Source organism: Oenanthe melanoleuca, chromosome 1A (assembly GCF_029582105.1).
Source record: "Oenanthe melanoleuca isolate GR-GAL-2019-014 chromosome 1A, OMel1.0, whole genome shotgun sequence".
NCBI classification, from domain to species: Eukaryota; Metazoa; Chordata; class Aves; order Passeriformes; family Muscicapidae; genus Oenanthe; species Oenanthe melanoleuca.
The window spans coordinates 58,540,810-58,555,700 of record NC_079334.1 but is presented as its reverse complement, the minus strand read 5'-3'; the positions used below and the strand labels follow the sequence as shown (position 1 = coordinate 58,555,700).

Sequence of the window (14,891 nt, the reverse complement as noted above, 5' to 3'; positions counted from 1 at the left end):
GGGTAAATTTTGCCAAAAGGATTTTTGTACCCTGCCAAGTACAAATAGCAATTAATCAGCTGATACAACTGTGTCTGACTGCTTCAGCTTATGGTGGTTCTGCTGTAAAAGGATGGAGCCTGCATATAATATATTGAAATAAGTATTGCATAAATTACTTTGTTCATCTATGTAGCAGGACATTTGTGAAAACAAATCAGATTATTAAAGGCTGGCTTGCTCTCACCAGTTTAAGACTCCTGAATGGCTGGAGTGTTCCACCTTTAATCTCAGATAAAAAGTGAGGATATAGATAGCTTGGATCTCACTTGTTGAAAATCCACATTTGAAGACCTCCTCCTGTCCCTACTCAACCTTTTCATGTACACATCAAATATATAAATATCAGTATATTTATTGTTGATCATTTTCTGCAACATTTCATTATATAAGCAGTATGGTAGTTCATGCTCAAATAGCACTTCCCAATAATCAGCAATGTCTCCACACCATTGCCCCAATTTGGATTTGATGCCCTGTACTCACTACTGTGCTTCCTCACTTTCAAGAATGCCTTCTTTTCTGAAGTAGCTTTATGATAACTTCCATCACTGAACACTAGGTGACTGTTTAATTAGAAGGTATGGGTTTGGGAGATATAATTCCCCTTCTGTTTATCTGCTTATTTAGCTGGTTGAACTTCACACTTGAAGATTTAGGGCTAACCAGCAAGCAAGAATTAGACATATGGGACCCAGTAGGGTTTTGCCAATTGATCTCCAGTTTCCTGTCCTTTCTCCAGGGTAAAGTTTGCTCATCAAAGATAATTATATTTTCCTTTTTTTTTAAAATCTTTCAAGTATTTTAATTTTGTCCAGTTTTGCCTTTTGAAAGAGGTAAGTGATCTATTTCCCCAATACTTTCCAAAAAATTAGGCATCTTTCACCTCTAGGCAGACATGGCCCTGCATGTCTTTCATCTTCATAATGATTAGATAGTTTGGTTTCACTGGCTTGTGTTCTTCTTTTAGATTCCTAAGCGAAGGTAAAGCCTAAATATATTTTTCTGGTAATTTCCTCTATCATAAGAAGCTTGAACTAAGCTTAGTTCTTCTCTCCTATTTAGACATAGGGGTCGTATCAGGTGTGTTTCTAGAGACCTTTGAATTTGCACTTCCATAATGCAATTATATACTGTATATGTGTTTATAGCTACTGGAGGTAGCCCTAATTTCTTTAGGGCTGTCAGAAGTAGTATTGTACTATTCATATGACTTACCTCATAGGTTAATTTACCCAAAGGGCATTTATTTGCAGAGGATAAATTTATCTTGGTGTAAGGAGTACCTGAAGGTACCCAAGGTACATTCCAGTATGTGCTCTTTCAATGGCAGCTCATATATTTCCATATGCCACTGTATTGCACAGAAAGCACATACTTATAGTTTTGAATGAACCAGCCCTACTCACTGCTGAAATTCTGACAGAAACACAGCTTGAATTATAATAATACTTTGTAAAAGAATGAGGTCCTCAACAACTAAAAATGGCCAATATCTATAATCCATTTGTTCTTAAGTATGAACCTAAGAAGGTCAGATCACCTGGGAGATGCAGCAGGGTAGTTATTCAGCATATTCACCAGGAGGACACTAAAACATCTGTAGTCCACACATTCTTGGTGTGAAAAAAGCCTAGTGCAATTAATCATCAGAACAAAGAGTAAAGCCTGCCTGGTGACCCAAACACCTTCTGAAATCAAGGAACTAAAGGCAAACGATAGTCACAGAATTTGTAGAGCAAGCTCACTGTAAACCTGCAATCATCTTTGATAGAGCTTCTCTGATACAGCAATAGAAGTCAGTGAAATTTAATTACAGATCAGTTTGTTTCCAAGAGGCATTTTTTGTGTAATTACCATTGTTTGGTTAAGTGTGAGAACACACTGTTCTGGAGGCTTTACCACCCTTGTCCTCAGGAGGGGTTATAGGAATAGCCAAGTACTCATTTCCTGGGATAAACATTTGTGTTTTGTTTAATTTAGTGTCTTCAAAGAAATCTGCTAATGCAATTTGATTAGTAGCCAGCTTCTTTAAAAAAAACCAAAAAAGCAGGCAGATCCTCAAGTCTTCTTTTGCACAGCCTATCATATCTTTAAGCTTGATGTATGTGTAAGACTGCTAAAGACAGGCTTGAAAAAAGTGTGAACTGAGGTGTCTTTCATATAGACAATAGGCTGCTGTAGGCTTCTTTCCTATAAATGGCCTGGAAGAGTTGAAAGCCTTATCCTGTGCTTGGAAACTTGGTTGCATAACACCACTTTATTTGGTTTATTTGAACACTAGATGCTTGAATATGTGCTGTAATAATTTGCTCTTCAGTTTTGAATTGTTTTGATTTTCTTTTGGTTTTGATTTTGGTTTTTTAAATCTTCGTTGGAGCTTCAAATTCGGCTCCCAGTTACAGTTACCTACTTCTCCCTGGGCAGCTAGTTATTTTCATGTATTCTCAGAAGATACAGAGTTAAGGTCATTCACTTACTGCACAGTCTGTCCCTTCTTTGTTAAGCACTACCTTCATGTATATTATGTACTTTGATGAATCTGATAATTGTGTCTTTACACACCCACAGATTCCACCTTTAGCAAATAATTTCCAGTAGCTCAGCACACTCTGTGAGAGGCACTCCACATGCTTCAGAGGTAATGCTGGGCCTAATCTAACCTGAGAAAGGTCACATTTTGCCATGAGCAACAAATTAAGAAGTAAATTTTTAGACAAGTCATTTTATAAACAGCACAACACACTTTTCATTTAAAAAGGCAGCAAATAGATTTACTAATTTTACGAAATACATCTTCAACAGAAATCACTGTCTTTGGTTTCATTGTGCAAGCCACAGTTTTTACAAAACTTCTCTTTTATTCTCTGCGTGTCTTTATTCCAGATGATGGAACGATGGGAGAATCAAGGCAGCCCTCAAACAAGTGTGTCTGCTCCAGCTATGCCACAGAATATTCCCTATCCACCCACTCTTCACAGGAGTTCATTTCCTGATTCAACAGAGGCCTTTGATCCACGAAAACCGGACCCATATGAGCTGTATGAGAAATCAAGAGCTATTTATGAAAGTAGGCGTAAGTGAAAGCTCTCTTGACCCTGCTGACCATTTAGTATTTAAACTTTTGCCTATGCATGTGTCACTGTTAGCATAATTTTCTGTAATTATCTTTTGTAGTTTATAGAAAGAAATTACATTCCTTTCCAGTAAATAGAGGCCATTGTAAATGTTTGGAAAATTGTACACTTACATATTTTCTTAGATCCTGCCTAGATTCTCATATTTGACTTTTTATCGCTGCTTTTTTCTCTATATTTTTGATCTCCCCATTTTGACTGTTAAATCCTAGGTGAAGCACAGTATATGTACCACCACATTTTACTGTGTTTCTTTTCTTCATTGTCAGCTAATAGGAAGATGAGAATTTATCAATGAAAAGAAGAGTTTCACCTACTTTCACTTCAAAGTGACATTTGTTTAAGAAATTTCAAATGTATTTTTTTTTTATAAAAATGTCTTTAGGTTTTCACATTGTCCTTGCTAGTTAGAAAGTAACCCATACCATAAAGTACTATTTGAAGACCTAAGGAAAAGGTACTGAGCTATCAAGATGCTCATCTTGATTTAATTTCTCATGTTTTTGGGAATGCATCCCATAATTTTGACAACAAAAATAAAAGAGCTTAGACTTATTTACTCCTTTTGTAAAGAACATTGTAGCTAAAAAATATTGTTCTAAATTTTCTGCAGCTTTTCCACTTATTAAGATAAATTATTTTAAAAAGTTTACTTTTTTACTGAAAGCTTCTTCATCACTGCCATTAGTTGCACATGCCACCTTTCAATTCATTTTTTGAAATTCTTGAGCCTATAGATCAAAATATGCTATAAATTACATATAAAATATTGGTGCTGATTCTGACCAACCCATTAATATTAGTTGGCCCAGAGACCTGGAATATTCACATTTCTTCAGCATGCAAAGGGATAATCTGAAGGAAATACATTGTTGTCCCCAGCACTGGGTTCAGACCATTCTTAGCTGCCTTGGCCTTTACATTAGTTACAGCATCAGCATCTCATCTTTGGCTTTGGTCCTCTCAAGAATGGAAATGCTGGAGGAACACCAGAGTTCAATTTACGTCAACTCCAAACAAACCCTGATCCAGTCTCAAAGCTGCATTTCATATTCCTCAGTTCTTTCCTACTGTGGCCAGTGCCACCATCTTCTGTCACACTGATCCTGGTACTGGAACACTTTTCAGTATAGATTGTCACCCTAAAACTAGTCTCCATAATCCAGATTTTTTTTTTTTTTTTTGGAAGACAGATGTTGAGGTTTCCTATTTATTTACCAAGTGCCTGAAATTAAGATCCTAAATTTAGCCCTATGTACTTAAATAAATTGCTGGCTTTTTTTAAGGAATACATGGTATCTTACTCACCCTAAATACGTATTTGAGAACTTACTTAGACCCCTGTAAAAAAAATGTATTTAATCTTCAATTATAAACCATTAGGCATAGAAGCTAAACTTTCCAGTATATTTACAAACATGTTGCCTGGTAGTCCCAAGACAATGTGCAAAAAAAGATCGTAATTTTTGAAATTTAAAAACTCATTGAAATACAGGTCAGGATCCATTTTGTGTAGTAGTAGGCCAAATTGCTTTGAAAGAAGTAGTGCTAGTTTTGAGTAAAGATTGGAAATAGTTTTCAGGCATCTCCCCTCTCGCTTTCACTTTCTCATGTGCATTAAGGGCTAGATTAATATATAGATAAAAACATTTGCTTGAACTGAAATGTTATTCCCCAAAGTGATAGAATTTGTTCTATGATAAATTAAAAGGAAAAGAATCCCTTCCATAGTTAGAAAGGATTTTATTTAGTTCAGCAACTCTACTGAAAAAACTCTTGGCTTTGTATAGAGCTCTAACAAACAGAAAACCCTTTGCAAATAATCATTTCTCCTATCAACAGCTTTTAGAAGTGATGTAGTTTAACAAAAATCTTTCCACTCAACAGTCAGAACCATCTTCTGTAGTTAAAGTCATCAGGCCAAGAGTGCAAACTTCCTGCATTGAAACAAATACCTCTGTGAGACAAGTAAGAAAATATTGTAAATTCCGTACAGATATATGACATACATATTTATATGGCAATATAGACTTGATCCATGTGTGCCTTTCACAAAACTGTGGGAATGTAGATCTGACATCAACTACAAAGATACACTTACTCCCCAGAAGATTATATACTGCATTACAAGATATGTTACACCATTCAATATTCATGGGTGCTTTCTTCAAGTTTTCTGAGCGTGTCTTTGACCAACATGAACTCTTGTCTTTTACTTATATGATCTATTGTGTTAAGGAGTATATGCTTTACCACAGGATGAGCATCTACCACATGGGTTGGAGTTATGCTAAAGCCTGTGTTTAAATAATATAATTGCATTTTAGTTCTGTGCAAAAGGCAACTGGAGACTATGTGAGATGTTTTCAGCCAGCTGCCTAGAAAAATGAAGAATTAAAAATTGTGATACAGCTAGGCCAAAAACAAGAAAGTGAGGAATGAAAAATAAGACTACAGTAATTTTATCCTAGATTTCTAGCAGTATCCCATCTTCCAGCTGATCTGGGAAACTTAAATTTTTAATCTTCTTTCACCACCATCCCCTCAACATTTTCTCTAATATTTGATTCCACAGTTCCAAAACAGATTTTGTCTGCATTCATTCATATTCCTTATTTATAAATAGCTGCCTCAAAGATCTCTATTCTCCCTGACATTTTTGTTTCATGAATGCCATAAGCACACATTGTCAAGCCTTAGCACCACATAGTTGGCCTGTTTCCTGAAGACAGAAACAGCAGCAAGGAAATCCATTACTGAGTCAAGTAATTGTCATCTAATTTGAGTATATAGGAGGGAGAGTTTCAAGACAACACTCTTTCCTACCATATGGCAGTGTCAGGTTGGTTATCTTTGGGAAGAACATACCCTAAAAGTGCACAGGAAAAGTTCAGCTAGTTGTTTTTTTTAAATACTTCTTATCTCAAAGCAAGATTGCCTTATCTTCTGGCAAAACCTTCTTTTCAACTTCATCTTCTAAAAGTAGGGCAAAGAAGTGAACACTCGTGACCCAGAAAAGTAAAAATGAAAGAGATAGTGCAAAAATTTTGTTTCTCTCACTGTGAGACTCTGTTACTAAACAGCTCATTTTTGTACCTCTGTAGCTCTGGATTTCTACAGAGCCTTTTATCATAGGGTTTCCCCAAAGTCAGCACTCACCAGGACCTCATAAAAGCCTCCTGCTTCCCAGTCAGAGAAGGAGTGAAGCAGGTTGTGAAGAGCAGGGTAGTTCTGTGGGGAGCACAAGCAACATGACTAAAAGTAGGGCAAGAACTGGACCAATGTGCTGCCTTTATCTCATCCCTATCTAATGATAGCAAGAACAGGGTTTCAAGCTGGAAGTCTGAATGAAAAGGTAGGAGTTTCATTCTTCAGGAATGTTTTTCCACCTAAAGAACATGAAGAACCTGCAAGACCTTGTGTGATGGGAAGATTTCAGTTTGTAATGATTACATATGAATTACAAAGCACTATCACTTCTGCTGGGAAATAGTTTCATAGAGGCAATCAAATGATGCATTAGTATAAAAACAGAATGCAACTCTGTTTTGGAAATATAGTACCCTTGAAAATTGTTTTTTGTGAGTTAGCTGCTATCTCTCAGCTCTTCCCTCTTAGCTGTCACCAGCCTCTCCTGTCACCTTTGCTCAGAGCAAAGTAGATAAAAAAGGAGCATGAGGGGTTTCCAAAAACTGAGGAGGACTACCACATCATCTAAAACAACTGCTTAAAAACAAAAGATGGGAAATTGGTTCAATGCTTTCTTTCTTTACTGTGGCTCTCTGGGTTTTGGGATTTTCTTTGCTTTTTGCCCTGGGTTTTGGGATTGTTGGGGTTTTTTTACCCTCTTCCCCCCCTCTTATTTCTTCTTCATGGTGAAAAATACCTACCTGACTTTCTGCTGTGACATAATTTTCTCAACTGGATACATTTTTCTTTTTTCTCTCCTACTATTCATCCAAAGCAAAACCTATAACTCCTTTCTCCTCACAAAAACTGTTAGATTGTAAGTGACAGTGTGACTCTCCTGATAACCAAGTTAGGTACAGAAGGTAGAAAATGGAACATCAGATCAGGAATTTCCTATTAATGAAAAAATTATTACTTCATATTCAGAAGATTGTTACAGCTGTAACTGGAGCCCTGGAGTTATCATTAGGAGACCTCATTCACCTGAATTTTAAATTTTTGCTTTCGTAAGTTCTCCTTATCCTATCTTATATTTTATATTGAGCACTATTTATTGTAGATTCACAGTTTATAAAAAACTTTGTTCAGACACCCCTGTAGGCAGACATTAATCAACCAGGAGTCACAAAAACTGTTGAGAATCATAATCCCATAATATTTCTCCAGTTATAATTGAAATTATATTTTGAATATATGAATTATAATGAATTATATGAATGAATTATAATTTACCTCTAAGGAAAGAGGTAAAATAAAACATTTTTTATATTTATTGGGTTGCATTCATCCTTCAGTTAGTGTGATAGCCAAGGCTGGTGATGTGACACAGAAATGCCAGTAGGAAGAATGAGATGATCCAGTGATAAGCTCTCATTAAAAGTGAAATCTGAACAGTTAGAGTTCCACTTTAGCTGGAAGGACAAAGGTTACTTTCTTCAAAATCACCCATGTTATTTTCTCCTCTGACCACAGTATTTTGAATTTCTCAAGTCCCTTTCAAATATATTAGCTGTTTTATAATTTATTTTTTTTACTGCGAGATATTTTAAAAGATTGGAAAATAACCAAAAAGCAAAGTTCACCAACACCTGTGAAACATGTAAATAGCAAATGCATTTGCTTAATTAGCTTCCACAAAATAAGGTGTTTTCTTAGGCAGACTTATAAATACCTTTCTGTAAGGGTCACAGATAAGCACTTCAATTCATATTCACAGGCTGCCTTTCCTCTGGAGCATCCCTCCAGGTTTCCAGCACAGATATGCATTAAAGTAGGAAAGATTTGTCAGACAGCATTATACTGATCCATAATGTGTAACTACAAGAATACCAGTCTTGCAGAAAAATACTAAGGCAATCAGGGTTTCCTAAACTTGATACTCATGGAACATAAAAATAAAATGTTAGGTATCTAGCACTGAATGCATTACCACCTGAGGGGGTTTTATGACATAGTCTACAGCTAAGCAGAATTTTCCTGCCAGTGCTTGTTGGCTGAAGAGCTACAGCTAAAAATTAAAGATTGAAAATATTAAAAATTGAAGGAAATGTTTCACGTAATTGGTACTACCACTTTTTCCAGACAGTATTTTCCTGACCAAAAAAAAAAATTCCTCTAATATTTTTTCCCATTTTTCTCATTTCTAGTCTAAAAAGAAATCACATTTTGATTATGGTGCTTTCACATATCTATATACACATCTGTGTACAGATACATATATATGCTGAGCTATGATAGCACTAAATACATAATATTCTGAAGTATTGTATAAAAGAGGGTTTGTACAAGTAAAGGGTTTGGGACTGTAAACCAGAAAATCAGGTTTTAGTTTCAAACCTTCCTTGCACTCAGTTTACCATATCTTTCAATATTTTTATTCACCAGTTAGTGCCCTTTATGTCAGTAAGTCATGCCTGCCTTCACTTAGTAAATAAAAGTATCGAGAAATTGCTAATTAAGGTCTATTATCATCAAATTACTTTTTCACCTAGAGAATGAACAACTAAGGTATAGGAAGGTAATTTCTCAAAGCAATTGCCAAACAGTCCATGTTGGTGTTTTCTGTGCATCTATTGCTACCCTAAGCAACAGCATGGAGGTGGTCTAAGAACTTATATTACTAAATTAATATAACCCTTGTTAATAAGAGATGCTATACAATAAAAGGAGAGGAAATTTAGCAGACTAATGTCAAATGGTTTTTTGTATTGTTCATCACTGCAGAAAGAATTACCATGGCAAAATAGATTTGTTGCTTATATGAAATGACAGTGAAACCAAAAGCATTTTCAGATGGAATTATGAGTGTATAGTCATCACAGTACCATGGATGTGAAATGATTTTGATTGCTGGATTGCAAAGTAGGTCCCTAATGACCTCTGCTAATATGAAGTGTCAGTTTTACAGCTGATGGCAGTGCTAAAGATGCAGTATTTCTTTCTCTTTAATGACTTACACTTTACTAAAAGGTATACAGAGATTTTGATCTGCAAAGTGGCAGCATGTACTTAAGAGTCAAAGTAAAGATTTAAGAGCTGACTTGTAGGCATAGGGGAGTTGGCCACAGGTGCATGAGACAGGTGGGTGCTGCATTGAGCTGTGTCAAAGTGCTGCTTGCACAGCTCTGGAAAAGACATTGCACCATAATCACACTCGTTCTTCTCACTTGTGAAACTCCTGTTTACCTAAAGCATGGCTAGTACTGAGGTGCTGAAATATAGATGTTCCCTTGTGCTGGTTTTGTTCCATGTATTTAGCATTCAACAAAGACTGATCCAGAAAACAACAGAATATGAAAAACAAATATCAAATATTGTCCCTGCCTTTCATGAGCATAATAATTCCTCCAGAGAATACCACTGGCTCTGCTGGTGTAAATAAAAATACCCTTGTGCCACGTTGTGGGTGAATTGTGCTCCTATGGCTGTATCTTGCAAGCAAAGAATCCTTCTGTTTTCACCATTGATTTCATATAAATCAGGATTATGTCCCAGGTCTTGTTTATTGCTTATCTGTTTTCAGAAATATTTTGCAGTTTTCAGCTTAAAATGGATGAGGGAAAATTAAATAAATCTATGAGAGCAATTTATTTTAGACTAAACAAGAAGGCAGTATTCAAGATTTTTATTGTTCTACCTTCTAATAGCAAAATTAATCTTGGCTTTGCATTCATCTGATATGCAAAGAATCACAGAATGATTTCCATAGAGTGGTTTGGGTTGGAAGGCATCTACTTCTTCTAAATCTTGATGTATGGCAAGACTTCTAAAAATACACAGCTGCATCCTCATTCTCCAGAGCACAGGGAGACATCACCATGGTGGAGATTTATTTTAATTGTAGTTTTATACAAATAACACTTCAGATGATTTCTTAGTTTTACTTTCCTGATTCTTGTTTCTAGGACAGGTTAGGTGAAATAAAAAAAATTAAATCAGTGAATTTAGCAAGTATTTTATTATATTTGCAAGCTCTACTTTGTAAGTACTTCATTCCTATTTCACATGAAAGACTACAACTACTCATGGCAATGCAGTTTCAGAGGTTCAACCAAAAAGGCATCGTAGGGAGAATACAGAAATCTTATGTCATAATTTTAAAACTTTCAGCACTTTGAATGCCTCTTCATGGTGGCAGTGTTGGGTAGACTTGTATCTTTGTCCTGACAAATTTCATTCTTCTATGTAATTTCCTATGAGGTGGAGCAGGATATCTAATATATTGGGAAAAAATATTAAATGTTTAGAAAATGCCCAAATTAATTAAATAATAAATTAATGGAAAGTTTCAAATTGCATTGTGTAAGGTTAGTTTCCTATAAACCTAATTGGCAGATTTCCATAAAACAAAGCTCACTAGAGTCTCTCAGTATTCTGGTAAAATTATGAATTCAATTTGTCATTAGCACATAGAGGCATTAGGGAGTGCACAAATGTTCTGCTCAGCTGAGGACCAGGCTCAGCAGTCCTTCCTCCTCTATTGGAAGTTGCTTTTCTGTAGGGTCTTTGAGCACAAAATTAGTTTGGGAAAAAACTACTTATCTCTGCATTTGACAGATGGAGACAGTGCTAATTCAGTCACTTCCTCTATGTTAAAGGTTCTTTACAGATCTTTCTTGTTTTGAAGTTTTCTACTATTTGCTAACAGTTTGCTTGTCACATAAGCACAGCTATTTAGAGGATATATTTTGTTTTCCAAAGTGTCAGTGACATTATCACAATTATGTGTACTGCACAGAGACCCATCCTGCTGGCAGCAGACTCCTCCTAATATGAACATTGCTTTCCTATGGTTACCAAAACCACAAATTTGCACCTGGGTTTATCCTTCTGGTGATCAGACATTTAAAAACTTTAGGGCCTGATTCAACATCTTCAGCATAGAACAGTTCAAATTTTCATGTGTGAATTCCTAAACTTCAGTGAAAACACATGCTAGGTGTTGAATGATTGATTACAAGATGGTAATTAACTCTGTGAGAATCTACATGAAGTTCTGCAAGGCAAAGGAATAAAATCCACATGAGACTTCATGAGATTAGCTTTGAGGGAAACCACCTCATTGACAGGCACTTTTGCTTGACCACAAATAACAGTTCCCAAAAAAGGATACTGCTATCTTACTTAAAATGTAGGGCTATCTGTCTTAAAAGAGCAAGTTGTTCTCTAATTGGTCACAATTTGAGAATGGTGGGGATTCTTTCACTTTGCTGCTTGAGGCTGGTTCTGGGTGATATTAGAGTGACTGCAAGCAGAAATGGAAACAGAATGAACCCATCTTACAGCAGCTCCAAAGAGCAATTCCAGCTGAGTGACCAAGGAAAAAAAAAGAGCTTATGTACCTTCAAACCTAAAAGCTTATTGAGACTATCAAGATGAAATTGCTTTCTCTACATTAAAATCATTTTGTCTCTTTTAAGAGTTCCATTAAAATCTTGAAAGGCTGTGAGCAAAAAAAAAAAAATCATTTCTCCAAGTTTGCAGTGGAGCAGCATCAGTTTCAAAGGTTTTGGGTTTTAGGAGCTGTGCTGGTGGAATATTTTACATTTAGATAGCACTTTTCTCCTGAAGAATCCCAAATCACTGTACAAAATCTGAAGTGTGTGAAGGAATTGTCTCCTTTAGCTATCAAAAACATGCAGCCACCTATGAAGTCAAACAGCAAAGCCCACATGACACAACTCAACACAGACAGTAAACAGAAATGCAACAGGAACACCAAATCCAAATGGATGTCCCCGTTCAGTGGACCTGGATTTGAACAGGTCAAGGCTGTTATCTAAATACCCTTACCAAAAAAAATTTAAGACATCTTCATTCTGGGGAGATTTTTGGAATATATCTTTGCCCTGCAACAACCAATTCAGTATTACCTCAAGTGAACTGGGAATCACACAGCTGCTGCCATTGCAGCCCATGCTGCCTTTCCACCAGAAGGCAGGTGGCCTTTCAAAGTGGGACACAGCTTCCCACAGAGGAAATGCTGTATTATGTCTCCCACTATACCCTTCTATCTTAGGAAGATAGTATGTACTCAAAAGGTGCACAATTGTCCTACAAATGCTCTTGTGAAAGACCTTAACTCCTTTATAGCATAGATATGCATGGTATGATATGTGGCTTAAAGTCACATAAATGGGATACCTTATTTGCTCTTTTGTTGTGTATAGGCTGATAGAAATCACCTCTGGTTTGAAATGTTTTGCCATTCATTCTGGGTGCTGCCAAAATAATAAAACAGAAATTCTTGTTTAGAACATTTCAAAATTAGCAGAGGAGGCATTCTTCTTCAGGAGACTGAATTCAGCTGTGGAGTCATCCAGATTTCTCTAATGCATGTAAAGTATCTTTATATGAAAACAACACAGTTATTTCCTGCACTTCATATAGTGAAATACAAATAATTTGAAGCTACCAGAATAAGCATTATGTTAAAGGGATTTACCTTCATGTAGAATCTGTTGTTCTTATTGGCAATATACATCCCTCTAGAAAAATCTTCCTCTTCTTGATGGTGACATTTTGCAATTGATTTGTATAAAAGCAGGGGTCAAGTCATCTGAGGTCAAGTCACCCAAATACACCCATTAAACTTCCCCTTTTATTGCTGTACTTGAATAAGCTCAAATATTGTCACTATTTTTCACAGTTTTAATCAAACTAAAAATTTTACCTTCATCAGAACCTACATTGTGTTAAAGAAACATTACCACCTCACCATATCCTTCATTTGCACAAAAGTGGCCTGGGAGGTCTTAATCTAGCAGGAATATGTACATGTTCCACATAGAAAGCAAAGAAGGAGGGGAGGAGAAAGCAAAACTTCAACAAAAAATAGAAATGCATTTTAGTAATTAAAAAGACATCAGAGAAATTGATGCTGCATCTTTAAATAACTTGAGAAATGTATTTCACCTTTAATTCCCCATTTTCCTATTCAGAACAAGTGCTGCCCAGGACTGGTTTTCGAGCGGATTCCTCTGGCAAGTATTCTTCAGCCTTTGTTTTCTGTAAACTAGTTGTCCTTCATTTTATGTTTTAGCTATTCTCTTTTTTTTAATCATTTCTAAAGATGATGGACAGTCATGACTGCCCAGTCACCATTTTATTGTGTATGATCTTTGTGGGGTTGTAGAATGCTTATCCAAATCTTTTTATAATAGATTTGCAATGTGAGCAAGGAAAGCTATTTCTTTTTCCTCAGCCAGTTTTCTTTTCTGTTTTACTGTGTTTTATGTGTACTTTCATATTAGTTTTCACTCTTTAGTATGAAAGTGTATCTCTATAGCTCATGCCCAAATCTAAGCTTAAGCATTTTTTAAAATCTGAATTTAATTCTATCTTAATCCTATCACCAATTCCTTTCTTCCATACTTCTGCTGCAAAAATGTAAAAGCAAAAACTTTCACAATCAGGAGATTTTTGGGATATTTGAGTCAGCACTGGTCTTGTAAAATGGCAGTGGACTTTTTTTATAAAATAGCAATATTTGATTTCCCAGTGTTATCATGCTATATGAACAGCTAAAACAGGCATCCCATACTAAAAAAAAAAAAAGAAAAAAAAAAAAAGGGCTATTTTGACAATCCTATCAAAGTCTTTCTAGTCCTTCACGAGTTGGACAGAGATCCTAAATTAAATATAACATTGGACTGTTTTTGCATAACCCAGTAGGGTTTATACATTGAATAACTGTTAGCACACCAGTTCTTTTTTCTTTTCTTTTGTGATTTTTGTACTGAAGTTTTTATTTGCCAGCTTTCCTCTCTGTAAATATCAAGAGGGAGTATGTATGCTTTTTAAAAAGCTACTAACATTGCAGAGCAGCAAATCCATTACTGTTTTCAAGCTTTTCACATCTTTCAAGAACATCTGAAACTCAGATGAAGTTATTGTAGTTTTGTGTCGATCACAATTCACAATTTATAATTATTTGTATGATACAAAAATCTTCACTATCTTCAGCAAAGGAGTCCAAATTAGTTTTTCGTTTCAGTAGGTAGCTAGTATACCCAGAAAGACTAAAATTATTACAGCAAAATTTGGTCTAACAATCCTTTGTGAGGAACAAAAAAGTGCCAGAGTATTGGAAAAGCAAGCACTAGAGGAATATCAGATGAAATGTAATCATTTGCATGTGTAAGAATACTTAATCAATGTATATTCAGGAATATTTAAACTGCTGCTACATAATCATGGGGGCTTTTAGTAAATCTACCAAACATGAGCTCCTTTGGAAAAGCACAAAGTAGTGAACAACTTACCTCTCTTTCAGAAACAAGAAAAAAGGATTTCAACAACAACAAGGCTTTAGAACATGTTTTTGATCAAAGACTAACTGCAAATATGGAGATACACTGAGAACAGTGCAAAGGGAGTTTAGCAAAAGTTGATTGGTCAAATAACCTGGTAACTGATTTTTTACACCAAACAAGTGATATATGCTTAATTAATCTATACTTTACATTTTACGAAATGCCAGTTATAACTGTAACACTTCCATGTTAGCCTGGAAAAGACAGTGCT

At 35.7% G+C, this 14,891-nt stretch overlaps 1 protein-coding gene across 4 annotated transcripts in view; it reads left to right on the top strand.

Annotated features, from left to right (window-relative positions):
• MAGI2 (membrane associated guanylate kinase, WW and PDZ domain containing 2) overlaps nucleotides 1–14,891 on the top strand; it is a 677,636-nt gene that overhangs the window by 590,839 nt on the left and 71,906 nt on the right. For 3 of the 4 annotated variants that reach the window (XM_056513256.1, XM_056513283.1, XM_056513266.1), the window contains exons 12-13: nucleotides 2,926–3,115; nucleotides 13,307–13,348. In XM_056513256.1, the coding sequence (XP_056369231.1) occupies nucleotides 2,926–3,115; nucleotides 13,307–13,348 (232 nt within the window). The remainder of the gene's footprint in view (nucleotides 1–2,925; nucleotides 3,116–13,306; nucleotides 13,349–14,891) is intronic. The other variant, XM_056513274.1, reaches the window with a different exon arrangement.